Here is a 26845-nt window from a genome sequence, read left to right as displayed (position 1 = left end):
CTTGAACTACCTGGCATATAATGAGTTTATTAAATGTTAGGTACTCTTGTTGATGTTATTATTAATGTGAAAATAGTTTGCCCCCCTTGAAGGAAGGGTACAGTTACCTACTGTCACAGTTACCTACCTACAGTTACCTACTGTAGGTAACTACTAGATAGTTACCTACCTAGTAGCTGTGATTAGCCCACCCCTTCTTTTTAATTGTAAAAAACTTTAACATACATGAAAACAGAACAATACAGTGATCCCCCATTTTTCTATCACTTATATTTAATAATCATCAAGATTTTGCCACATTTGTATTATATATCCTTTTTTCCTTTTCCTTTGTTTAATTTTTTTAAAAAGATTTTATATATTTGAAACAGAGAGAGAAAACACAGGCAGGGGGAGGAGGGGCAGAGGGAGAGGAAAGGCAAGAAGCAGACTCCCTACTGAGCAGGGAGCCTGATGCAGGGCTCAATCCCAGGACCCTGGGATCATGACCTTAGTCAAAGGCATGTGCTTAACCAACTGAGCCACCCAGGTGCCCCTTTGTTTAAATATTTTAAAGCAAATTCCATTTTATTGGACCTGTGTATATTTCAGTATAAATCTTCCCCCTCTCTCTCTGCCTACTTGTGATATCTCTCTGTGACAAATAAATAAAACCTTTAAAAAAAGAATCTGAATCTAAACAAGGTTTGGTTTTTATGTTTGTTTTTTTTTTTTTATTTTTATAAAGATTTTATTTATTTATTTGACAGAGAGAAATCACAAGCAGGCAGAGAGGCAGGCAGAGAGAGAGAGAGGAGGAAGCAGGCTCCCCGCTGAGCAGAGAGCCCGATGCGGGACTCGATCCCAGGACCCTGAGATCATGACCTGAGCCGAAGGCAGCGGCTTAACCCACTGAGCCACCCAGGCGCCCTTTATGTTTGTTTTAATATAAAGCAATCTCCCTTCCCTTCTCCAACTTTTAATTTCCATGTGACTGATTTATTGCAGAAATTGGGTCTGTGGTGTACAGTGCCCCACATTCTGAGTTTATCTTTTTGTTTGTTTTTTATCTGTGTCATTTAATATGTCTATCTTCTCCTTACATTTTATATAAATTGAAGTTTGCTCTAGAGGTTCGATTAGGTTCAGGTTCAGCTCTGTTTTATAAGAATACTTCACAATTGGTGATACATAGGTAGATATCTATCTATTTATAGATAGTGAAGTATTCTTATAAAACAAATATATAAATATATATCTCCTATTGCTTTTCAACAGAAGTTATACAATATCTTGTTATCCCACTTTTTGTGATACTAAGATTAATTAGTAGGTTGAGGTGGTGATGACCTGGGCCCTCTACTGTAAAATTTCCCAGTGATATGTAATTAGATGAATGTGCCATCAGTGATTGCTGCCTTAACCACTGATTTCATTAAGCGTTACAAAGTACTAGTTTTCTAATTCTGTCATTTCTTCATATTTGTTAAGTAGGCTTCTTCTGTAAAGAACTTGTCCTTAACTAGGGCTGTATAGTTACCCTAAAATACAGTTTATAGAAAAGGGAGGATAAATATTGAATTTTTTTATTGCCAATTTTCAGAGTAAAGAATTGGTGTCCTAGTTGATTCCAGTGAGGGCCAGTGAAATAATTATTTTGTTTTATTTTATTTTATTTTTAAATGTAATTTAATTTTATTATCATGGGGTTTTAGGTTATTTAATATAATTTAACATATATTATCTTTGATTCTCAGATTGTTCCAGTTTTGGCCAGTGGAAGCTCCTTCATGTCTGCTTCTGTATTCTTTTGATGCAACTTACTTGTTTATAATAACATTCTTGCTTTTTGATACAAGATGTTCTGGTCTCATCTTTGTATATTTCTCATCCTAGATTTAGAATCAGCCACTTTCCTCAGGAGTCCTGGTTTCATAATCAGTGAAATAATATATATATACATACACACACACACACACATTAATTTAAATTCAATTAATTAACATATAGTGTATTATTAGTTTTAGAGGTAGTGTTCAGTGATTCGTCAGTTTATATAACAGCCAGTGCTCATTACATTATGTGCCGTCCTTAATGGCCATCACCCAGTTACCCCATTTGCCAACCCACCTCCCTTCCAACAACCCTCAATTTGTTTCCTTAGTTAAGAGTCTCTTACAGTTTGTCTCTGTCTCTGATTTCATCTTATTTTATTTTTCCCTCCCTTCATCTGTGATCCCCTGTTTTATCCGCATATAAGTGAAATCATATGATAATTATCTTTCTTTGACTGACTTATTTTGCTTAGCATAATAATTCCATCCACGTCATTGCAAATAGTAAGATTTCATTCTGTTTGGTGGCTGAGTAATATTCCATTATGTATATACATATACACATATACACATATATATACATATATGTATATGTATATGTATATATGTATGTGTATGTATATATATACATATACACCACATCTTTTTTATCCATTTATCTGTCAGTGGACATCGGTCTCTTTCCATAGTTTGGCTATTGTGAACATTGATGCTATAAACATTGTGGTGCAGGTACCCCTTCAGATCACTACATTTATATCTCTGGGATAAATACTTAGGAGTATTAGGAGTACAGTTGCTGGGTCATAGGGTAGCTCTACTTTTAACTTTTTTTTTTTTTTTAATATTTTATTTATTTATTTGGCAGAGATCACAAATAGGCAGAGAGGCAGGCAGAGAGAGAGAGAGAGAAAGAGAAGCAGGCTCCCTGCTGAGCAGAAAGCCCGATGCGGGACTCGATCCCAGGACCCTGAGATCACGACCTGAGCCGAAGGCAGAGGCCCAACCCACTGAGCCACCCAGGCGCCCTACTTTTAACTTTTTTGAGGAACCTCCGTACTGTTTTCCAGAGTGGCTGCATCAGTTTGCATTCCCACCAACAGTGTCAGAGGGTTCCCCTTTCTCTGCATCCTTGCCAACATTTGTTGTTTCCTGACTTGTTAATTTTTGCCATTCTGACTGGTGTGAGGTGGTATCTCACTGTGGTTTTGATGCCAAGCAATGTTGAGCATTTTTTTCATGTGTCTGTTGGCCCTTTGTATGTCTTCTTCGAAGACATGTCTGTTCATATCTTCTGCCCATTTCTTGACTGGATTATTTGGTTTTTGGGTGTTGAATTTGATAAGTTCTTTTTTGTTGTTGTTTAAAGATTTTATTTATTTATTTGACACAGAGAGAGATCACAAGTAGGCAGGGAGGCAGGCAGAGAGGGTGGGGGGGGAGCAGGCCCCCCACTGAGCAGAGAGCCTGATGTGGGACTTGATCCCAGGATCTGAGTCAAAGGCAGAGGCTTAACCCACTGAGCCACCCAGGCACCCGAGTTTGATAAGTTCTTTATAGATTTTGGATACTAGCCCTTTATCTGGTAATATATTTGTGAATGTCTTCTCCCATTCTGTCAGTTGTCTTTTTGGGTTTGTCAGCTGTTTCCTTTGCTGTGCAAAGGAAAGTCCCAGTAGTTTATCTTGATGAAGTCCCAGTAGTTCATTTTGGCTTTTGTTTCCCTTACCTTTGGAGATACCTGTAGCAAGAAGTTGCTGCAGTGAAGTTCAAAGAGGTTGCTGTCTGTGTTCTGCTCTAGGAGTTTGATGGATTCTTGTCTCACATTTAGGTCTTTCATCCATTTTGAGTTTATCTTTGTGTATGGTGTAGAGAATGGTTCAGTTTTATTCTTTTGCATGTGGCTATCCAATTTCCCAAAACCCCAACGCCATTTGTTGAGGAGACTTGTCTTTTTTCCATTGGCTATTCTTTCCTGCTTTTTGAAGATTAGTTGACCATAGAGTTGAGGGTCCATTTCTGGGTTCTCTATTCTGAGAAGTTATATTTAAAGGTTATGATCTGGGTGCTAGATATAATCCTTACTTTTATTCTTTTCTTTTTTTAAGATTTTATTTATTTGACAGAGATCACAAGTAGGCAGAGAGGCAGGCAGAGAGAGGGGGGGGAAGCAGGCTCCCCGCTGAGCAGAGAGCCCGATGTGGGGCTTTTTATTTATCTTTAACCCACTGAGCCACCCAGGTACCCCCCTTTTTGTTTATCTTTAATCCTGATTTGATCAAGACTTTCAGGGAGACAAGGTTTCTGGATATTAATGTTTATTTTTCCTTTGTAGCAAAGAAATAAATCTCTTTCTCCTACATTTACTCATGTACTATATACCATGACAAAGGATATATATTTCTGAGATTATAGCATGATGCAGTGATTACAAGGAAAATGTTATTTTTACAAGTTGCTAGTTTTGTTTTGTATTCTTTGTTTTGTTTTCTAGTATTTCTCTAGCAAAGCCAATTACTTGCCCCTTTTTTTTTGCACTTTTCTTCTTTTTTTTTGGCACAAGTCTCTTCCTGAGACTTGTCGCTGTCAGCCATTTTCTAAATTTTGAAAGCATTTCAGTTTCTGTTCAGTGCAGTATAGAATGGTGACTTAGAACATTTATAATCTCCAGTTTCTGTCTCACATCAGGGATGAGCTTAGGTTTGATAATGTGAGTAGGATATGGGAAGAAGGATATAATTTGATATAGGAAGAAGGATATTTGGCTTACCGAGACACTAATATTTAACAGTTTTATCTTGTTAATATTTATATTGAGATTGATCTTGTGGTACTATTTTGTGTTTTTTGAGTTTTGATGTCTTCTGTTTGTAATTTCAGTTTTCATTTATTTGCACATGGAGTTTTTCAATTGTTTTTTGTCCTATGAGCTCCTAGAAAGAAGGATTGATACTTGTTTTTTAAAGATTTTATTTATTTGCTAGAGAGAGAGCACAAGCAGGGAGAGCAGCAGGCAGAGGGAGAAGCAGGCTATTCACTGAGCAAGGAGCCTGATGTCGGATTCAGTCCCAGGAGCCTGGGATCATGACCGGAGCCAAAGGCAGGTGCCTAACTGACTGAGCCACCCAGGCATCCCCTAATACTTATTTAATATGCCTCTGTTGTTCCAACATTCTATTGTTTTCATGTGGATATTCATGGTGATAATGCTTAGAAAACGGAGGTCCCCAGGCGGAGGCATGGATCCTCCAAAAAATAAATAAGAATAATTTTGAAGCATGAATAAAATTGTCAAACTATTTTAAGCCCAAGAACCAAAGATACAGATTTTGTAGGTTAAATGTGTGAGAGTGGATATTTAAGAATTTATTTTCTTCTTAAGACCTGTTCTTATCAAGCACATGACTTACAAGTGGTGTTAAAAAAGACCTTCGTGGGATGAAGTCATATTTCAGAGAGAAAAGATATTTAAGGAGAGATTATTATTAGCTTGAAGTGGAAGGGGAAGACTTATATTTAGAGATCATAGCTCTTTGGGTCAGATACAGGTTTTTTTCGCCTTTCATTTCATACATATGTGTGTATGAGTGCATGTAGACATACATACAAAGAAGAATAGCTATAGACTATGTATTTAGTTTATTTGAAACCAAGATGGCAAAACTCCTCCCTTCTCCCCCATTGCACATGGGGGACATACCTGTCTTTTCCCATAGTATTGTCTGATTTAGTTACCCTAAAATGAGTCTATCCTGTTTACACTATAGGCTATTGCAGCAAAGGTTGGCATGGACAGTACGACAGTGAATTACTTTGCCTTATTTGAAGTGATCAATCATTCCTTTGGTAAGTGCCAGTTGGTTTGTTTAAATTTTGTTTGAGGGTATTTTATTCTAATTCTATCAAACTAAAGCTCCCAGAAGCTGTCAGACTGAAACTGTTTGCCTAGAGAATAAGAGCTTGCAGAAGGGGAGATCCCACTCATGAGGACTGTCTTGCAGAAGCAGACTAGGCAGATCCTATTAAGTCCAAGTCAAAAGGGTGTCTGATCACTGATCCTTTTTCTTCTTTTGTAAATACAGCTTACTTATACCTAGCACTGATACTTCATGGCATTTTTTAAAATCAGAGTTTCAAAATTAATATATTCCAGTGAAGTAGCCAAAAAGAGGGATAGTCAATTTAGCCACAACTTGTTTTAGTGTACTTCTCTGCTTTTTGTAGGTAATTAAGAATAGCTTTTTATTTTCAGGAGTTAGAAAGAGATACATTGCTTAAAAACCTTTGCTTTAATGCATGTATTTAATTTTCCGTGTAAATAGATATTCTTTTTCTAGGAAGTTTTATTGCATGTTGACAGGAAGTTTCTCATATGTTCTTTTATAAAAGCTAGGGATGGTGGTCACATTGGTTGCATTGAGATCACAAAGGGGAGGAAGTCTGAGTGTCCCCCTCCCCAAAGAATTTATTTATTTATTTACTTACTTACTTACTTACTTATGAGAGAGAGCATGAGAGGGAAGAAGGTCAGAGGGAGAAGCAGACTCCCTGTGGAGCCAGGAGCAGCCCAATTCAGGATTCGATCCTGGGACTCCAGGATCATGACCTGAGCCAAAGGCAGTCGGTTAACCAACTGAGCCACCCTGATGCCGAGTGCTTGCTGTTGATGACAGTTTATGGGTCTTTCTACATCATATATATATGGGGCTAAGGCCAGAAATGACAGGTAATATTGACTGATCCCACCTTCCTCCTCCAAAAAGGGGGAGAGTTTGGTAGCTTTGGGTCGCCTTGCCATCCCTGGTCGAGGTATAACAAGGTCGATTCCCCTCAAAGCAGCTATCTCCTTATTATTCTTCATCTTCCCAACTCCCTGTGGTCTAACTAGGCAGATATAAATGTTGCAGAGGATTGCTAGGGAACCAGGGCACTTGGATTCTAATCTTACTCTTTTTTTCTAAACTTTAGTTAACAAATAAAATGGGAAATACAAGATCTGTCTTTTTGCAGTGTTAGAAAGTCAGGTAAACATCAAGAGAAGAAAAGTCTGAACCTTTCCAAAGAAAAGTAACATAGAAATTAAACACGATAGTGTTTTATCCTGCTGTGCCTTGTTAGGAAGAGGAAGAAACATTACTGGGAAGACGCTTTTCACTTTGATAGATGTCTTAGAGTAATAGGGAGAGGCTTTCAGCTCTTAACAATAGAAGCAGTTCATTGAGAATTGCCACATGGGAAACTCTGAATGTACCATAGCTGGGTGGGTAAGGCTTGCTTTAAAGATGTCTGTGGACATTGTGGTAACTTGCCAGATAATGGATAAGATAGTTTGAGTTTGGAATAAATGCTGTCTGCACAGTCAACATGTTAACTCAAGGGCATGCCATGCAAGTGATAGATTTCTGTCAATTTGAGACTCGATTGGCCATAGTCACAGTTAGAAGGGATAGATTTGGCTAGAGAAATGGTTATTTTGTGGTCCCATAGCAGAGCTCGTTGATGGTTGTAAACCAGTATTCTGGTTAAGGATAGCCTGCCACTCTTTTTTTTTTTTTTTTTTTAAGATTTTATTTATTTATTTGACAGACAGAGATCACAAGCAGGCAGAGAGGCAGGCAGAGAGAGAGAGGAGGAAGCAGGCTCCCCGCTGAGCAGAGAACCCAATTCGGGGCTTGATCCCAGGACCCTGGGATCATGACCCAAGCCAAAGGCAGACCCTTAACAACTGAGCCACCCAGGTGCCCCTAGCCTGCCACCACTCTTGATCTTACACAGTTGTCCTGAGGAAATTCCTTATGTATCTTTTCACTTCAGCTTTCTTTCTTTCCCCTTTTTTTTTTTTTTTTTTACTTTCTTTTCAGTACGTAAGCTGGCACCTAATGAATTTCCTCATAAACTCTACGTCCAGAATTACACATCAGCTGTGCCAGGCACCTGCCTAACCATTCGAAAGTGGCTTTTTACCACAGAAGAAGAAATCCTCTTAAATGACAATGACCTTGCTGTTACCTACTTTTTTCATCAGGTAGGTGAATTGATCTTCCCGGAAAGGCCTGATTTCTTTTTCTGCTTATATGTAGTATGTAATTTGCCAATCCAGTGTGAATTCTTGATAAACTGCTTTGCCTCCTGGATCTTAGTTAAGTTATATTTTTAAAATGTTCTATCATGGGGCAACTGGTTGATTCAGTCAGTAGAAGATGCTAACTCTTGATATTCCGGTTGTGAGTTCGAGCCCCATGTTGGATGTAGAGATTACTTAAAAAAATCTTTTAAAAAAGTTAAAAAATAAATGTTCTATCCCATTTAACAGAAGATAATTAAGTTAAAGAAGTAAAGATGTCCTGGAATTAAGATAAATTTATTATTATTTTTTTAAAAACAAGAAATGAGCATATATGGCTATGTACCTATTAAAAAACTTTTCATCAAAATTACACGTATAGAGTTTAAAGCTCAAATAGTTCTACAAAGGTTATTATGAAAAATATCAGTTACTCCACTTACGTTTATCTCTGCTTCTTTTAGACAACCATTTTCACCCCTCCTTTACCTTTTTTTGTTGTTTTATAGACCTAAATCTTTTTTTTTTTTTTTTAAAGATTTTATTTATTTATTTGTCAGAGATAGAGCGCGAGCGAAAGCGAGCACAGGCAGACAGAGTGGAAGGCAGAGTCAGAGGGAGAAGCAGGCTCCCTGTGGAGCAAGGAGCCCGATGTGGGACTCGATCCCAGGACGCTGGGATCATGACCTGAGCTGAAGGCAGCTGCTTAACCAACTGAGCCACCCAGGCGTCCCTGTTGTTTTATTTTATATTTACTCCTATATCTCTTTTATGACTTAGTTACATTCCTGTACTTGAATTTTCAGATTCAAGCAGTATCTCTTAATTTGCCACTATAGAAGATGAGACTCTAGCTCCATTTCCTCCTGCATTCCCACTGCGTACTCCTGCATATGCATATCAAGCATACTTTGCTAGGTGACAGAGCTAGAAATTAAACTAGTTTCTTGACTTCAACTCTGAACTCATTGTGTTATGTAAATATTTTCCCTTAAATGGCTATGGGGAATGATTTTTACCTTAAAGAAATAAGCAGTCTTCTAGTGAAGGTTCAAGTGGCCCCAGGCTGGTGCCTACAAAAGTTGTCCTTATAGCAAATCACTGAGGTTGGATTCTAATGCCCTGGACAAGTGATTGTTTGTTCTTTTCCCTCCTTTTTTTCCTCTCCCAAAGATGAATATTCCCATCTCTTAGATTTTTAAAATTTTTCTTGGGGTAGAATGAGGTTGGGAAGGGGATACATGTTTCAGATAGCTGAACCAGGAGTAGTTGAGAGTAAGCACTTATATTTAAGTACCATCATGCATGTATCAAGTCCTGTTGGGGATTTTTCTCCATGTATGGTCTCAGATTTATCACTTCCTGTCTTGCAGTTGCTACCACCCTAGTTTATAGTCTTGTTTCAATTCATGCTTAAAGCACCATAACTTCATCAGTCTCCCTTATTTCATCCTCTTTGTAGCTTGGTTCATTTGGCACTCATGTATAAATCAGTCTTATTATTTCAAAATAACACAATTTTTTATTGCTTATTTTCGCTCCAGTAGTCCTTAGAGCTGTACTTAACTCTAAATTTCTGTGCCTGTTTTCTGGGGTCCATCATAATCTGTTAACTTACCCATCCAGCATTATATTTTGTTGTCCCCTGACATGTACCCTTTATTTAAATCAGGCAGATCTGTCTCCTGAATATATTTAAGCTCAGATGCATTCCTGTTTCCTGACTTCTGTTTATAGTTTTTTCTGTTCATCCTAACATTCGGGGTCCAACCAAGGCTTCCCTGATAATTATAATTAGCAAAAAACTCTGCTGTTCTTACTGTATATCACTTACTCTCTATACTGTACATCTTTGCTACTTCATTGTTACCTTTAACAATTATATACTATCTTTCAGCATTCTCTAATTGCTTCAATCTGTATAAATGAACTGCAATTTAAATCTCTTAACAGGAGAAACAAGATCCTCATGTGCCTAGAACAATTCTAAGCACATACTGGGGCACTCTTTAAATGCTACTTTAGTCCAATAAATATATCCTTGTGGCAGAGTTCACTGGTGATGATGATGATGGTTCAAGTGGATAAGAGTTGTTCTGAAAACGGGGGCGCGTGGGTGGCTCAGTGGGTTAAGCCGCTGCCTTCGGCTCAGGTCATGATCCTCAGGGTCCTGGGATTGAGTCCCGCATCGGGCTCTCTGCTTGGCAGGGAGCCTGCTTCCTCCTCTCTCTCTCTCTGCCTGCCTCTCCATCTACTTGTGATTTCTCTCTGTCAAATAAATAAATAAAATCTTTAAAAAAAAAAAAAAGAGTTGTTCTGAAAACGAAAACGAATCTGTATCTCTCTACTTTTGTCAAGAATGTGCTTGATAATGACTTTGATTTTCCTTTCTTCCCTTCCCTTGTTTTGGTGACAGGCTGTTGATGATGTGAAAAAAGGTTACATCAAAGCAGAGGAAAAGTCCTACCAATTACAGAAGCTGTATGAACAAAGGAAAATGGTCATGGTACGTTTATGTTCCCATAATCTCTTTATATAGAATGCTCATTCTTATCTCTTAAACCTGTTATTCCAGTCATTTTTGAAAGATGTTGCAACTGGTCAGTGGCTTAATTAATTAAAAAAAGAAAAAAAGGAGGGGGATATAGACCTTCATGTAACTATGAGGGTCCTCCGTCATATTTGTTCCTCCATTTAGCATATAAGAGGATATTTTGCTATGTGTGGGTATTTAACATTATTATTGACAACAACCAAACAGTATTTTTTTTTTTAATATTTTATTTATTTATTTGACAGAGATCACAAGTAGGCAGAGGCAGGCAGAGAGAGAGGAGGAAGCAGGCTCCCCATAGAGCAGAATACCCAATGCGGGGCTCGATCCCAGGACCCTGGGATCATGACCTGAACCAAAGGCAGAGGCTTTAACACACTGAGCCACCCAGGTGCCCCAACAGTATTCTTTTTTGATAAAAACTTCTGAAGCAAAAGATGTGCAAAACATTTAATATGTAAATATCAGTTCTAAAGAGTTGATATTTAGATTTTTAACACTAGAAATTTTTTAATTTTGGCTCAGGTTGTGATCTCAGGGTCGTGAGATCAAGCCCTGCGTAGGGCTCTGCACTCAGCAGGGCGGCTGCTTGAGATCGTTTTTCTCCCTCTCCCTCTGACCCTCCTCAATGTGCCTGCATGCTCATGTGCGTGGGCTCCCTCTCTCAGATAAATGTTTTTTGGGGTGGTTGTTGTTTTTAAAGATTTTATTTATTTGACAGAGAGATAGACAGCATAACTAGGCAGAGTGGCAGGCAGAGGGAGAAGGAGAAGCAGGCTCTCTTCACTGAGCAGGGAGCCCCACACGAGGCTCAATCCCAGGACCCTGGAATCATAATCTGATCCAAAGGCAGCTGCTTAACCAACTGAGCCGCCCAGGCACCCCTCAAATAAATGTTTTTTAAATGATTTTATTTATGATTTAGCAATTGGAAAATTATTTGTTTTTATAATTTCCTTCTCTGCAGTGGCTTAAAACATGTATGCTCAGTGGTGCCTTTTGTTAGTGTGATATCTTGGGGCTGTGCTGTTTGATTCAATAGCTGCTAGCCTCATGTAGCTATTTAAATTTAATTTTAAACTCATTTAAATTAAATAAAATGTAAAATTCGATTCCTCAGGTACACTGTTCTCATTGCAAGTGTTGAGTGGCCACATATGGCTAGTACCTACCATGTTGGACAGCTCAGATACAAAACATTTTGATCATCACAGAAAGTTCTGTTAGAGAGGAGCTAGCTACAGTATTCCTTACATGTTTTATTTTTATTTATTTACTTACTTATTTTTTTTTTTTTTAAAGATTTTATTTATTTATTTGACAGAGAGAAATTACAAGTACACTGAGAGTCAGACAGAGAGAGAGAGAGAAGGAAGCAGGCTCCCTGCCGAGCAGAGAGCCCGATGCGGGACTCGATCCCAGGACCCCGAGATCATGACCTGAGCCGAAGGCAGCGGCCCAACCCACTGAGCCACCCAGGCGCCCTTATTTACTTACTTATTTTAAAGATCTTATTTATTTATTTATTTATTTATTTGACAGAGAGACAGTGAGAACAGGAACACAAGCTGGGGAGTGGGAGAGGGAAAGCAGGCTTCCCGCAGAGCAGGGAGCCTGATGTGGGGTTCAGTCCCAAGAACCTGGGATCATGACCTGAGTCAAAGCCAGATGCTTAATAACTGAGCCACCCAGGCACCCCTCCTTAAATGTTTTAAAATGAGCTTTCAGTTTGCACCTGCCATAAATACAGGGTTGGAAATTGTCAAAAGTAAAATTTGTAAAGAACGCTTATATAAAATTTCACTTATAGAATTTTAAAATTTCTTTTTTGCAAATTCAGATATTGTTGAAAGTTTTCCCATTACAGTTTTTCATGATTTCACTCAAGACAGTTATCTTTGGTGATCTTTCACTCAAGACAGTTACTTTGGTGATGATGCTGATAAGTCACTGAATTTCTTTTGTACTCTCTGTGTGTGCACTTTTTCCTGAGGAAATATTCTCTTTCTAAACTAACAGGTTGGAATAAGTATACAAATAAGTCAGCCATTGAACTCAGCCCATAATCTTATATCTAGCTGGGATAGTTATTTTATTGCTTATCTGACAAAAAATAATAAATCTGTTTGCCTTAGAAAACTGCCAGAGATCAGGGAACCATTTACCAGTGCTCTACATACCAACAGGCTAAAATAGACAATACAATAATCTTTTAGACAGAACTAATTCTTGGCAGAATTTTGGTAAAGGGTATTTTACTATGTGAGAAACAGGATATTCGATTTTGGGGCACCTGGGTGGCTCAGTTGGTTGAGTATCTGATTTCTGCTTAGGCCTCGGTCTGGGGGTCCGGCAGTTGAGCCAGCCTTCCCCGCCCACCCCACCGCCAGGTTCAGGCTCTGTGCTCAGTGGGGAGTCTGTTTCTCCCTCTCCCTCTGACGCTCCCCCTGCTCTGTCTCTCAAATAAATAAGTAAAACCTTAAAAAAAAAAAAAAACAAAGAACTCGATTTCTACCTGTTCTTTAGGATCATGGCATTGTCTTCTCTATATTAATTTATGATTCTGACCAACACATCTGCATCTTTTTGGTGAAAAGGAGCAAGTACTAAAGGACCATCATCCTCTGAAGTACTTCTTTGCCTTTTCCAAAGGCAACAAATCAAAGTAATTTCATAAGGGCTTCTGATAATTCCAGTATGGAATACATATTGTTTCTTTGCACATGTAGTACTCGAGACACAATGTCTTCCATTTATGCATTCAACAACAAATATTTGTTGATTATCATTTGTGTGGCAGGCACAGTAGAAGGTGCTAAAAATATATGAAGAGATTTGGATTGTCCTATGGCAAAATATAAAAGATCTGAATCTAACAAGCTTGGTTATGTATTAAAAAATTACTTTTAGACTCAAATTTTTATCTTGTGATCACTCAGTTAAGAACTGGAAAATAGGGGGGATTGGGTGGCTCAGTTGATTAAGCATCTTGAGTTCAGCTCAGGTCATGATCTCAGGGTCACGAAATTGAGCCCTTTGTGGGTTAGGACTCTCACTCCCTCTGGGTCTGCCCCTCCCTCCCAGCTTTCCTGTGTGTGTGCTTTCTCTCTCTCTCCCTCCCCTCTTCAAATAAAGAAATGAATCTTAAACAGCAACAGCAAACCTTGAGTACAGTTGATCCCCTTGGATCATTGGAATTGAGTATAACATATGTTTAAACATTTATGGAATTCTGTTGTCTTAAAAACCTAGTGCCACAAGCAAGTACTAGCCCTATAATATTGCAATTAGATTTTAAATAAAGTCCCACCAAAGTTTGAAAAGTGTGAATTTTATTCAAGTATAATTTCATGTATTCAAGTATTAGTGTTCAAAGATATTAGCCTACCCAGTGGTCATGTTCAGTACATTGAATCTTCCAACTGGGATGGGCCCTTCTGAGCCTATGTTTCTTGATAATAACTTAATATGGTTGATTGTCCCAAGATTAGGCCACATCACTACTATTAGTTGCCAAATCACTGTGAGATCTTCAACAAACTTCAAGGTTTTAGTTTCTTTTCTATAAAATGGGAATATTTGGATTGCCAGCTATTAAGTACACTCTTGACTCCAAAATTCTTAAACATTCTGTAAGTTCCCTTATTTTCCAAATATAGAGGACAGCTCATATCTTTATACTTTGTGCAAATCTAAGAGTGTAGAGATTTAAAGTTGACAAATACTACCTGACCTGAGAATCTCTGAAAACCTTGTATTTCCCACATGACACTTAACCTCTGTCATCACACCAAGCCACAGGTACCCTTCGTTTCCATTCAGGCTATTTTCAGAACTTAATGCCATTAGAAAGTCCCCTAAAGGTCCTTTGCTTTCAAGGACTACATTCTTAAATTTGGAGGGATAAATGAGCATTTTGATTTGAAGGTGAGAGAGAGGGGCACATAGAATGTCCCGGTACTGTCCTAGGCACAATATGTACATTCTCATTTCCTCCTTATAACCATGGAGGTGTATGGAGAAGTGGAGTCTGATTCTTACTAATATCACTTAGCTTGTCAGAAGTGGAACTAGAATTTGAACGTATTTCAGCCTGGCTTCAAAGTGTATGTTTTTCCCTATAGCAGAGCAAAGAAGCTGGCAGCAGTGTCTTTTATTTCCAGATGGCAGAGGTGAAGCCCCCAGGCAAAGTGACTTACACAAAGTCACAGAAAGAGAGTTTAGGGGATGCACAGCTCCAGGCTTCATCTGATGTCTTTCCCTAATTCCTCCCTTTGTCTACATGTTTTTCTTTTTAATAAAATAAAGCTCCCTATTAGGAATATGGCAGAAATATTTTTAAAACAGTAGTGGTGTCTCTCAAAGAGAGGTCTCAGCAGCTGTGTTACATGTAAGGCTCTTTCAGTAAAGGACATGAACAGAACCAGTCCCAATGCTGCGTGACACCTTCCAGCATTTACAGAGGTTCTAAGCACCTTTGAGCAGAATGTGCTGCTTACTGAGCTTACGGACTCCCCGATGACTGTGTTAGGAGGATGCCATGAATTGAGCACTTGCAGGCCTGCTTGCAGGGCACTCTTCTTTTTCCCTTTAATACCTTAGGAAATTTCAAATATGTAAAGAAGTTGGAAGAATCGTACATTTAGCCTCCATGTACTCGTTACCCAGTTCCAGCAACCTTCCACTTTTCTGCCGTTCATGTTTCATCTGTCTCACACATATGCTTTCTTCCCCTGGAGTTGTTTTTTTTTTTTTTTTTTTAAGATTTTATTTATTTATTTGACACACAGAGAAATCACAAGTAGACAGAGAGGCAGGCAGAGAGAGAGGGGGAAGCAAGCCCTCCGCTGAGCAGAGAGCCCTATGAGGGACTCTCCCAGGACCCTGAGATCATGACCTGAGCCGAAGGCAGAGGCTTAACCCACTGAACCACCCAGGCGCCCTCCCCTGGAGTTTTTAAGAGTAATATATACAAATAATTAATAAATAAATACATAAAAAATAAAATTTAAAAAAAGAAAAAAAGAGTAATATATACATCATTTCACAGGGCATTCCTGAGAGGGAAAATAGTTGAGCCCTCTGGCTAAGGATAATGGAGCCTTTAAAATTATTTTTTAGGGGCGCCTGGGTGGCTCAGTGGGTTAAGCCGCTGCCTTCGGCTCAGGTCATGATCTCAGGGTCCTGGGATCGAGTCCCACATCGGGCTCTCTGCTCGGCAGGGAGCCTGCTTCCTCCTCTCTGTCTCTCTGCCTGCCTCTCTGCCTACTTGTGATCTCTATCTGTCAAATAAATAAATAAAATCTTTAAAAAAAAAAATAAAATAAAATAAAATTATTTTTTAAGCTGTCATTTATTGAATACCTAATTACGTACTGAGTACTATGCTAAATACTTTAATGGTCACAAATAACTGTGTGATGTAGGTGCTATTACTATATTCCTTTTCACAGGAGAGGAAACTAAGGCTCCTGGGATTTAGTAATTTGCTGGAGTGCAAGTACCTTGCCAAAGGTGACATAGTTAGGAAGTGATGGAGCCAGGATTCAAGCACAGGGTAGTCTGGGCCCAGGCTCTTGACTTCTCTTTGTACTGCTTCCTGTCCCAACCTTTGTTTCTGCTTAAAATCTCAGAAGAGTTTTATTCCATGGCACTGCCCGTCTTATATATCAAAGTTTAGTGGCCAGAGATATCTTTTTGCTCATAGTGCTAATGGCAGGGCCAGGCAGTATCTACTTTTATCCCTAGTACAGGAAGGATGATGAAATAGGGGGATGGAGTAAGGTGACAAAAGGAAGGAGAAATGAGAAAAGAAAAATGCAAATCAGATATTGTGGCACTGCCTGTCGCTGTGTTCTTGCTGTCATTTTATAATTTTCCCTCTTTGAAGTTGCCATTATTTTACCTAAACAGAAATAAATACAAAGTATGGAAGGGAGCATGTAGTTTGATTTTATTTCTGTGGGCCTTAAAGTCTTCCCAGACAGTCTCTGGGGCAGTAGCGATGGTCTTGAGTGCTGTTCATTGGTACCAGAACTACAGGTTGCTCAGGACCCTTTTTGTGCCTAGGCCCCTTTGTCTCTTCTCTCTTAGGCAGAAGGCTACTAGCTGATCTAGTGCAGATCAGCTAGTGTGCTGTGCTTTTGTCTTCCTTCCAGCATTCCCTGCATGTCCCCAGTGTGCTCCTTTCTGTGTGTGGGGACTCAAGGCTCTTTGCTTATTTTCTAGTTAGTCCCTGAGAGGAAACTGGGTCAGAGTCCATGCATCTTTTTTTTTTTAAATCATCTTTTCCCTATTTCTCTTCTATTCTCCTTCCCACTCATCTTTTACTCTCCCCTCCAAACTCAAAATAATGAGTTCAGTGAAAGAGAAGCCAGTCCTTATTGTAGAGGGAAAGGACAAAGAGCTGAGTTGGGAGTCCTTTCTGAGTCAGTCTTGTAGCACTGTACCTTGAAGGGTTGTATATGCCACTCATTTGGTCCACGTGCTTTTTAAGGAGGCATAGGTACTGGAGACCAGGGGATGGTGGCACTGATTTGGGGACTAGTTGGCAACAGAGAAAGGACCGGTGGCCAAGAAATTAAACCTGGCTTCTAGTCTGGACTGTGCCACCTGTGATCTTAAGGAAGTCTCCTGTGGGAGACTCTGGGTCTAGCTTTAACAGTCTCTCTCAGCTTCAACATGTTATGAGTATGAGATTTGGGGTAGCTTACTCCTCCTCATGGAGGTCCTTATAACTTTTGATTTGGAAGGAGATATCAGCTCCCTTTCCTTAATCATGCAGATGGGTTTGATTCCCGTCCCGGAGGCAAGTGAAAGGAGAGGCAGACTTAATGGCATTGTGAGTTCTGACTCCATTTGTGTACCAGTAAGGTAGAGAAAGGAGGTGGGATTGGCAATGCGGAGATGGAACAAAGAATCAGGAGCTGAAAGTGGAACAAAGAATTAGTTCGGGAGTCTGGCTCTTCTTAGTGCTGGTTATGAGACCAAAGCATGGGCTTCAGGTTGCTGGGTGAGAGGATTCTCCTTGTTCTTTCTCTGGTGTCATACCAGCAGTTCTTCGTGGTGGGTCAGTACCATAGTAACACTGTTTTTACCTTCCTTTTATTTTTTTAGTACCTCAACATGCTAAGGACTTGTGAGGGCTACAATGAAATCATCTTCCCCCACTGTGCCTGTGACTCCAGGAGGAAGGGACATGTCATCACAGCCATCAGCATCACGCACTTTAAACTGCATGCCTGCACTGAAGAAGGACAGCTGGAGGTGACAGTTCAGCATGGGGCTGCAGCTAGGAGCACTAGAATTGACACTGTTGCTCACTTACTTGTTGGGGTTTAGTTCCTGTTGGGAGGGGAGGTGAAATCAAAGCTATTTTGATGGGGTAGGTAAATCAGCACTGGATCCACACTAATCCTTACCTTCCTGGCTACTAACTCTGACGCTTCTGTCAAAGTCTTTTAAATGATCCAGACATCTCACCCCTTTCACTTCTGCTGTCTGGTTCAGAACTATCCTAGCTATACTCTCCAGCATTCTTGGACTTACACTCTTATTCTCGGTTGTTTAGAACCAGGTAATCGCGTTTGAATGGGATGAGATGCAGCGATGGGATACAGATGAAGAAGGAATGGCCTTCTGCTTTGAATATGCCCGAGGAGAGAAGAAGCCTCGATGGGTTAAAATCTTCACACCATACGTGAGTGGTAGACAGGGAAACGGTCTAGGGGAAAGTAGATTGGGTTTGAAGTTCTCAAGCTGAATGCATAAATGGGGAGAGCTGTAGAGGTAGCAGTTGTCTTTTGAATCCTAGAGCCCCAGGTGTCTTCCTGTCTTTCCTGGAGGACTTAACTAGGATTGGCAGTTTCACATCCCATTTGACTCACAATTACCACTAGAAGGAGCCAGAGAATAGTAGATGAACCAGGCCTGGGGGTTTTTTGTTTGTTTTTATTTTGTTTTATTTTGTTCATTTGGGTTGGCTTTTTGTTTGTTTGTTTGTTTGTTTTGGTGATGCTTGCAGGTTTTTCCTCTAGGCTGAGCAAGTTTGTGATGTGCGGTAAAGGAGGGCAGGAGTTCAAAGGTGTGGCCCTGTGATGCCTAATCTTGAGAAGTCCGTGTTGCTATTTTGTTTTTGTTTTTCAGTTTAATTACATGCATGAATGCTTCGAGAGGGTGTTCTGTGAGCTCAAGTGGAGAAAAGAGGTAATTCTAAACAATCTTGAATTGACTTTTTCATCTCATTTGTTTAAATGAGATGAAACAATCATTTGTTTAAAATGATAGGCCTATGGCCAAATACCTGGGACCTTCACCTCCATCTCAGTCGTTAAAGGAATATTAGAGACAATTTATTCTTCTAGAGAGGTTATTCTTTCAGGCTTTGGATGCTGAATGGAATGTGCAAAAGAAGCCCTGCTTCCTCCCTTGCCTAGTGGGTAGCCATTGGATGTCAGCTATTCCATCTCCCATGACTTCCTGGACCCTCCTCTGCAGTGGTTTTGTTTTTGTTTTTTAATTAAATTACTTCCCTTGTTGTTCCTGACCCAGAAGGGCAGCTGTCCTCACTTTTAGCCGTTCTGACTAGACCAGTCATGACAGAACCTGTCTGGGCTAACCAAGAGTGCGTGGTGTGGGAACGTTCTGCTCCTGTTTTACTGCTGTCTGAATATGCCAGTGCTGGAGCAGAATTTGGAAGATTCTGAATAATTAGCTACTGATTCTCAAAGACAATGTTTCCGAAGTTCAGAAGATAAAGTCAGGATTATAAAAATTTGTATTCTTGGTATAGTAGAAAGAGCACTGGGCTCCAAGAATCAGTTCAGTATTTTCTCCCAGCTTTTTTCCTCCCTGCAACGTTGGGCAAATGAGCCTCCCTAGATCCCATTTTTCCTGTCTTTTGTCATCTATAAAATGGGAAAGCTGAACCAGATAATTAATCTCTAAGCTTCTTTCTGGGTCTACACAGCTGTGCTTCTAGATGGGAAGTTATAGAAGAGGAGGAGGCCGATCAGATTGAGTCATGTAGCCATACATTTTTCTCCTCCTTTCTGAGGGTGGCTTCCAGGTGGGAGGAGATGCAGACACCTCAGTAACTGATCTCTGTTTTCCTTTCAGAACATTTTCCAGATGGCGAGGTCACAGCAGAGGGATGTGGCCACCTAGCCTTTCCTCATCTCCTCCTCTTCACCCTCATCCTCTCGCCCCTTTCGTCTCCTGTGTCAGACAGAGTAACCGTTAACACAAAAGAAGAGAAAAAGGAAAAAAGTCATTATGTTCAAAAGCCCTAAACTAAATACTATTAATAGTCCCTCTGAATTTCATGTCTCTGGAATTGAGCTGGTAGAGAACAACAGATTGGTCAGCACCAGGAGTCAGCTGAGTTAAGACAGGAAAATAAGGCCAACAATGCGCCAAAGGTATCTTGGTCCTTTCACCTGGGCCTCATACCAACAGACTCTCCTTGTACTATATTTTTAAAACTGGAACTATGAACTCCATCCATTTGCACTGTTCAGACATATATATGTATGTATGTAAAAATTATATATACACAAATTAGCTGCACGTATATACATATATATATTTCTTTTTAAATTTCATATTGATGGCAGTACCTTTTTTAGCTTGTGTTTTTACACACCTTTCACTAGAATTCATGACTTCTCTCTTGCTCTCTTTATTTTGAAACAAACTTTAAAAAGGAAAAAAAATATTTTACCAGGAAAATACCTCTCCTCATGAAGGACTCGATAAGTTTACAACCTGCTTGGGTTTTCCCCCCCTTTTTTGTACTGAGTGAAGATTCTGGCTTATGCATTGCCTAGAGTCTGAGGAGCAAGGAGCATAGTTTCTTTATCTTCCACAAGGCTGCTGGGGAGGAGAAAGAGATGTATATCTCAAGGGCAGCAAGACTTGCAGATCTGCAGGGAGAGTCAAAAGTCTTGGTGTGGTCCTTGATTCCAAGACACCTTTCCTGGTCCATCTCGCTCTCCCACTCATGGCTTTCTAGCCACATTCTCATCTCCTTCTCACTTCCCGAGGGCCCCTTGAATGCTCTTCCTCCACTGGCCTAGAATGGAGGGGGAGGGTCAGCTCAGGAGGTTGATGCCACAGGAACCTGAAACACTTCGTGGTTGTAATTTCCCATTTCCTACCATTTCTGAAGCAGGCAGAGTATTAGGGACCAGAGTTAAAGCCAATACCTTTAGGCACAAAGATCGGACTTAGGGGAAAAGAAGGAAGAAATGTCCCTTAAGTACCTAAGCTTTTCCCTATCCATTCCTGACCAATAATCACCCATAACCAGTTATGTTCTCCATGACTTCCTTAAAGAGCCGTTTTGGGAAGAGGGCTCTGATGATATCCCTGAGGACTTGGGGAAACTTGGAATGAGTCAGTGGTCTGTGCCAACCAATCTACTGCTCATCCAAGCCAGCTGAGGACCCAGGAAGAACCAGTAGGAATATGACTGATTTGAGTTGGATCTCAATTTTTAATGAAAAGGAGCCTGAAAGAAAACCATTTTGTCCCTCAAAGAGCTCCTCATCTCACCTTGCGGTTTGAGCTTTTGAGACCTGAGAACTGTATCCCAGGACCAGGTGGGGCAACACTCTCAGCCCCCGGCTCTAGAGATATTGCATTGGGGGTGTGAAGTTGGGCTCCCATGCAACCAAAGCACGTCTGTGAGCCTTCTTTTCTTTTTCCCTTCTCTACCTTCTAAACAGAAACCTCCATTGGGTGGCATCTTTTGCTTTGTCTAACTGGGAGGCAACCATACTTGGTTTAGTCAGTCTACTGAGCAGTGGTGGGGTGGTTTGAAGTTTCTTTTTCGGTAACTTGTTTTTGCGGATCGTCATGAGGCCACTTTTCTTTCCCTCTCACTCTGTTATCCTGGCAGCTGTTTGCCCCAGGACAGTGTGGGATCATACAGGACACCTGTCTTCCCTCCCCTTCTCCAAACATAGGTGAAATCACAGAATACAGACGTAGGGATGCTAAATGTTTTAAAGTTACAGAGAGTGATCCCTGGTTTGAAAGTTTTGATACAGGATTAACTTCTTTTGGCTTAAATGAATTTAATAATGAGCCAAAGGACCCTAGAAAGAAGATAATGCTGATTCCCCACTCCAAGATGCTAAAGAGGCTTTCGGCTCCAGCTTTGTTCAAATTGTAAACATAGCAGCCGTTTGCCCATATTCCCTCAGAGTGCGAGAGGAATGAGCAAATCCGGGGTCCGTGCAGTATCCCAAATACTGACCTCCCATTGATTGTGAGATGTGAGATGGTGGGGGGATGGATGCCCATAGGATGGAGGCCCGTTTTGTGGGGGTGGATGCTGCTCTGGTCCCTTCATGGCAGAGCGTTCATTCACTTGGTGCTTTGGAGACGGGGTGAGGGCCCCATGGGTATTGGCCTGTGGGCAGAATCAAACAGCCCCTACTAGCAGCCATACCACTAACAAAGCACCCAGTTGCATCAAGGAGGGGGGAAGGAGGGAGCTTCTGGAAGACAGCATCTTCCCCTCTTCCACCCACAGCAGGCCTCCTGGACCAGGCAGAGGTCACTGTGGCTTCATAGGATCAAGCTCTTTTTTGCATGAAGCAGTGTTAGTGTGACACTCCTTTCCCCTGTTGCTCTGTACTTCCTCTCCCTAATCTCTGCTATCTTTCTTAGTCCTGGATTGTGCCCAGGGAGACTTCTGCCCAGTCTTCTTTTGCAGTTTGTCTCTGGGAAGTGGAGGGGCTTGCCCTCCCCTCTGCTTTGTCCCTGCAGAACCAGCAGGATCTTCCTGATCTGTTTTCCTCCCCTCTGCACTCAGTTTCTGTCCTCTTTGGTAAAAGGTCAGAATTTTGTATAGATCAGGAGAAAATGCAGGCCCTGAGAAACCTGTCCTTACAGAAAGGTTTCCTAGGGCCATGCTTTGGGCTCTCTGCTCTTTATATTTTTATTCTTCTCTTCCATTTTCCTGCCCTACCCTTGCCCTCAGCCTAAGCTCAACCAGGTGTGTGCTCAGGGCAGCTCCTAGGCCTGGCCTTTTTCATTCTGTCATTACCCAGGCTAGTGGCTTTGGTTATCTCCTCTTGTAGCACCAAACCTAGTGCTTGGAGCAATAGTACAGGGCATTGACAGGAGGGGACATCTCTCTCAGAATCTGCCAGCTTATGTCCTGGCTCCTAGAAGGCAGTTTTCCTCATGGAGACTACATCCTGATTGACCTGAAGTCTCCAGACCTGGAGGGACTACTGTGCCCCCTCCTCTCCATTGTGCTCTCTGGCTGGGTCAGTTCAGCATAGAGACCCTTTGGGCTATTGGAGCCCAGGATACTGCTAGGTTCGCTCACCAGATTGATTGTTTCCCATTAGCTTCCTTTTGAAAGGAGGACAACGCTGTTGATACTCAGAAGAGAGGCAGTGGGTTTGCTTCTTCAACTCCTGTCTTCCAGTTCCACCTCCTTCCTTCCTTTCCCTCTAACCCTGAGCACGTCATGCCAGGCCTCACTCATACCAGGACAGCAGCTTACTCCTCAGCAATAATCTCGAGTGTGGGGAATGTTTAGGGTTCTGGGGAAGGGCAGGAGCAAAGAGGGGAATGCTGGGGGCTGGAGGCACTTGGCCATCTGCTAAATTGGACACCAGTTTTATATCATGCCCCCCCTTTTTAAGCCAGTGAGCTGGGCTTCAGTTTTCCCCAGGCCATGCATACTTTTAATTTATTTGAGAAACTCTAATTGTATTTTCACTGCAGTATCTTGTATTTTTTATTTGTGATTTGAGAAATGTGAAGAGAAAATACACAGACACATAATGGCTAACAGTGTTTCTTTCATTCCTTGTTCTAGAGCTAACCACTCTAAAATTGTTTGGTAATGTCACTTAGTGTAATTAATTGTAACATATTCTTTTAAATAAATTGATTTATTGATGAAACTGGTCTGTGCTTTCCTAGGCTACACATCCTTTGGGTTGCGTGGGAAGACGTGAAGAGGGATGAGATGGGAGTTAGGTCAGTCTGAAAAAAAGTAGCTAGAGGAGCACTCTTCTGAGGGCAGGAGATAGAGAAGAGCAGGAGAATGTGGCTTCTTTAAAAATGCCTCATACTGGGGCGCCTGGGTGGCTCAGTGGGTTAAAGCCTCTGCTTTCGGCTCAGGTCATGATCTCAGGGTCCTGGGATCGAGTCCTGCATCTGGCTCTCTGCTCAGCGGGGAGCCTGCTTCCTCCTCTCTCTTTCTGCCTGCCTCTCTGCCTACTTGTGATTTCTGTCTGTCAAATAAATGAATAAAATCTTAAAAAAAAAAAAATGCCTCCTACTCCCTCAGATGTCAGAGTTGATTGTGCCAGCCCCCCGCCCCCCCCAAATCCACATGAGGCTCACAGGACCCCTCTCCCTCAGCCTTACTCAGAGCCTAGCAAAGCCTTTGGGACACACAGCACTGTCCCTCTACCCCAGCAACATGGTATTTCATTTTATAAATGCCTCAGGAGACTGGTCTGAATCTGAACCCAATAACAACAATAATAATAGTAATGCATAATAGTAGGCACTCTGGGTGGTTGTATTCCTTCTGCCCACACCCCTGAGAATAAAGGTGGTTGTGGATATACTTTGTTTTTACAGAGGAGTTTCAGGTGCTGTGACCTAATGACCTACTCCAAAGAAACCTGCTCTTCTCTACATTAGCTCCTGGGCTGAATCTGCTCTGAAAAGCTCAGCATTTGTGTTAGGTCAGATATTTCTGTTATTTTTATAAACCTGTTTTATCTTTATAACCCCTGACCATATGCTTTTGCTCCTTGATTGAAAGCTATAAAAGCAGGAACTACTGTGACATTTCTTTTGGCAGTTTGGGGAGAGACATTTGTTCTGGGTCTCATTCACTCAGCCATCAGCATTAAATAATTGGAATCTGATAAATCTGATATTGGGTAAATAATTTATTTTTCTTTAACAGGGAAAGAATCGGTAGAGAAATAGTGGAATCCCAGAGCTGAATTACAGAAGTTTAAGTCGACAAATACTGATTGGCTATCTGCCTGCGCAGGGCACCCTGTTCCATACGACAGCAGATACAAAGGAAAAGAGGCATTGTTCCCGCTTTTAGCCCAGCAGAGAACAGAGAGATTCACGAATGCGGGTACATGGCAGTGGAAGGTTGAAGTGCCATAAGGAGGGGAGAAAAAAAGACTTCTGGATGAAATCAGCTAAGGAGGGGTGACTGGGTGGCTCAGTGGGTTAAAGCCTCTGCCTTTGGCTCAGGTCATGATCCCAGGGTCCTGGGATCGAGCCCCGCATCGGGCTCTCTGCTCCGCGGGGAGCCTGCTTCCTCCTCTCTCTGCCTGTCTCTCTGCCTACTTGTGATCTCTGTCAAATTTAAAAAAAAAAAAGAAAGAAAGAAAGAAAGAAATCAACTAAGGAAATCTTTGTGAAGAAAGTGGTGTTTAAGGTGAACCATGTAGGACAAGCAGGATTTCAACAAGAAGGTTTTTCCACAGACATTATTGAGCTATCATGTGTCTGACACTTACAATTGGGAATGGAAAGCCATGGGGGGAGGGAAAGGATCAAACACGTCCAGATGAACAATGAGTAGTCCTATTTGATTAGAACTTAGGGTTGTGTAGGAATAAGATGAAAGATGAGGTTTGGAGATCCTTGGATGCTAGGGTGAGGAGTTCTACATTAAAAAAAAACCTGCAGCTGTTTTTTGGATCAGCTGCAGTTTAGAAACTGATACTTCTAAATACATACAGAAGGCTCAATTAGGACATTGTTGGTAAGTGGAGGCAGTGATCATTGAAAGGAGGATGTGAGGAAAAAAAATGTGGAAGTAATATCTTGTGATTAAATAACATTGAATGCATGTGTCAGGAGTAAAAGACTCCTGAGGTTTCATGAATAGGTGGCTAGAAAATAGAAATATTTAAGAGTTGAAACAGGGAGAAAATGTTTTAGCTTTGGACCTATTACGATTTAGGCATGGGTGAGAAATCTAGATACATAGGCATCTAGCAGTTACTTCGTAATTATTTGTTGAACACCTAGTGTTCTGGGCGCTTTTGAGGGTGATGGGGATACAGTGGTAAACAAGGTGAGGGACAGACTCAGCATCTCCCTGTGGATGGATCTGTAGAAGGCTTCTATGGAGAACAGGTTGGAGGAGGGCAGGTAGGGAACCACAGAGACAGAGGAGAACCCACCAGAGGGCTCTGGTGGTACGAGGGTGACTTTGGACTTTGTGGCCATGGAGACGGAGAGACAGATATGTGTAGGTCAACAATATATTTGAGAGAGAAGACAAGTAGGGCTTTGCAGTTGGACTGGATAGGAGGCATGAGACGGCAGTAGTACTAGACACTCATGAGGAAGACCGAGGGAGGAAGGCACGACCCAGAGTGAGTTCAGGACAAAAGTTCAGTTAGAAACAGCTGGGAGTCCTTCTCATCAAGTGGATGAGAGGATACAGTATATTAGAGGGAGACCCAGTTTGTGGGGGGCAAGAGGAGCCTGCCTGATTACTCAGGAAAGTAGATCCAGAGAATGGGAATCTTCCAAGGACTAGACTCTTGGCTTAGGGTAACTCAAAGTTGTCAGACTCGGAGAAAAGAGTGAGTCTTGGCCATGAGCGGAAATGCCTACAGTCACAAATACTAGAAGCCAAGACTGGCTTTGGCATTTTAGCAGGAAGAGTGTAAAGACAAAGGAAACCATGTAAATCAGACAGGCTGTGCCCCGTCTCCACTGAGGAAATGGAAACACCTTGCATGACGTTTGTGCATTTCTAAGCTCTCAAAATATGGCCAGGGCATGGGGGTACATTGGAGGAATTATCCAGGGCTTTTCTTGGCCACACTGTTGTCCCTAGAGCCCCCTAACTGTGGATATTTTTCTAAATATCTGTTTTTGTTTCTATAAATGGAAGGCTTCTCCCAATCCCTGCTATTAATCTGTCAGCTCCACTCTTCTGCCGTAAGTTCTTTTCCCATTCCCTTCTCTTAATGCTACCATTAACATGGGAACAGTAACTTGATCATTTTAGAAGCAGCAGCTGAGTTTCATTCTGCTTGGTCTGACTTAGGGGATCCTATTATTCTCATTTCTTATTTCCTCTGCTTTCTCATTTTGTTACTGCTCAGACCTCTCCTGCTCAGAAGAGGTGGTAGTGAACTTTGGGAGCTAACAGAACTACCCTCCTTGATACCCTGCTTACTATATTTGAAGCTAATATGATGCCAAAGAAATCTGTTTATACAAGGTACAAGTTCAGGACTTCCTTTTCTGACCCTAAGTGTCCTATGTTTTCCCATGAAAGTGCCTGGAGATGATGAGCACTGGGTGATGTATGGACTTACTGATTCACTATATTGTATACCAGAAACTAATATAACACTGTTAACTATACTAGAATTAAAATAA

The 26845-nt window shown here is 41.1% G+C and overlaps 1 protein-coding gene across 1 annotated transcript in view; it reads left to right on the top strand.

Moving 5' to 3' along the window:
* Positions 1-23361, top strand: part of SNX27 (sorting nexin 27) — a 67366-nt gene extending 44005 nt beyond the window's left edge. Inside the window, exons 6-12 of the mRNA XM_059135198.1 lie at positions 5582-5660; positions 7676-7839; positions 10295-10384; positions 17549-17698; positions 18003-18131; positions 18578-18637; positions 19550-23361. Of these exons, the coding sequence (XP_058991181.1) occupies positions 5582-5660; positions 7676-7839; positions 10295-10384; positions 17549-17698; positions 18003-18131; positions 18578-18637; positions 19550-19597 (720 nt within the window). The 3' untranslated portion in view covers positions 19598-23361. The remainder of the gene's footprint in view (positions 1-5581; positions 5661-7675; positions 7840-10294; positions 10385-17548; positions 17699-18002; positions 18132-18577; positions 18638-19549) is intronic.
* Positions 23362-26845: the final 3484 nt, after the last annotated feature.

This window comes from Mustela lutreola, chromosome 10 (assembly GCF_030435805.1).
Source record: "Mustela lutreola isolate mMusLut2 chromosome 10, mMusLut2.pri, whole genome shotgun sequence".
Lineage (NCBI taxonomy): Eukaryota > Metazoa > Chordata > Mammalia > Carnivora > Mustelidae > Mustela > Mustela lutreola.
This window is presented reverse-complemented; position numbering and strand designations above follow the sequence as displayed.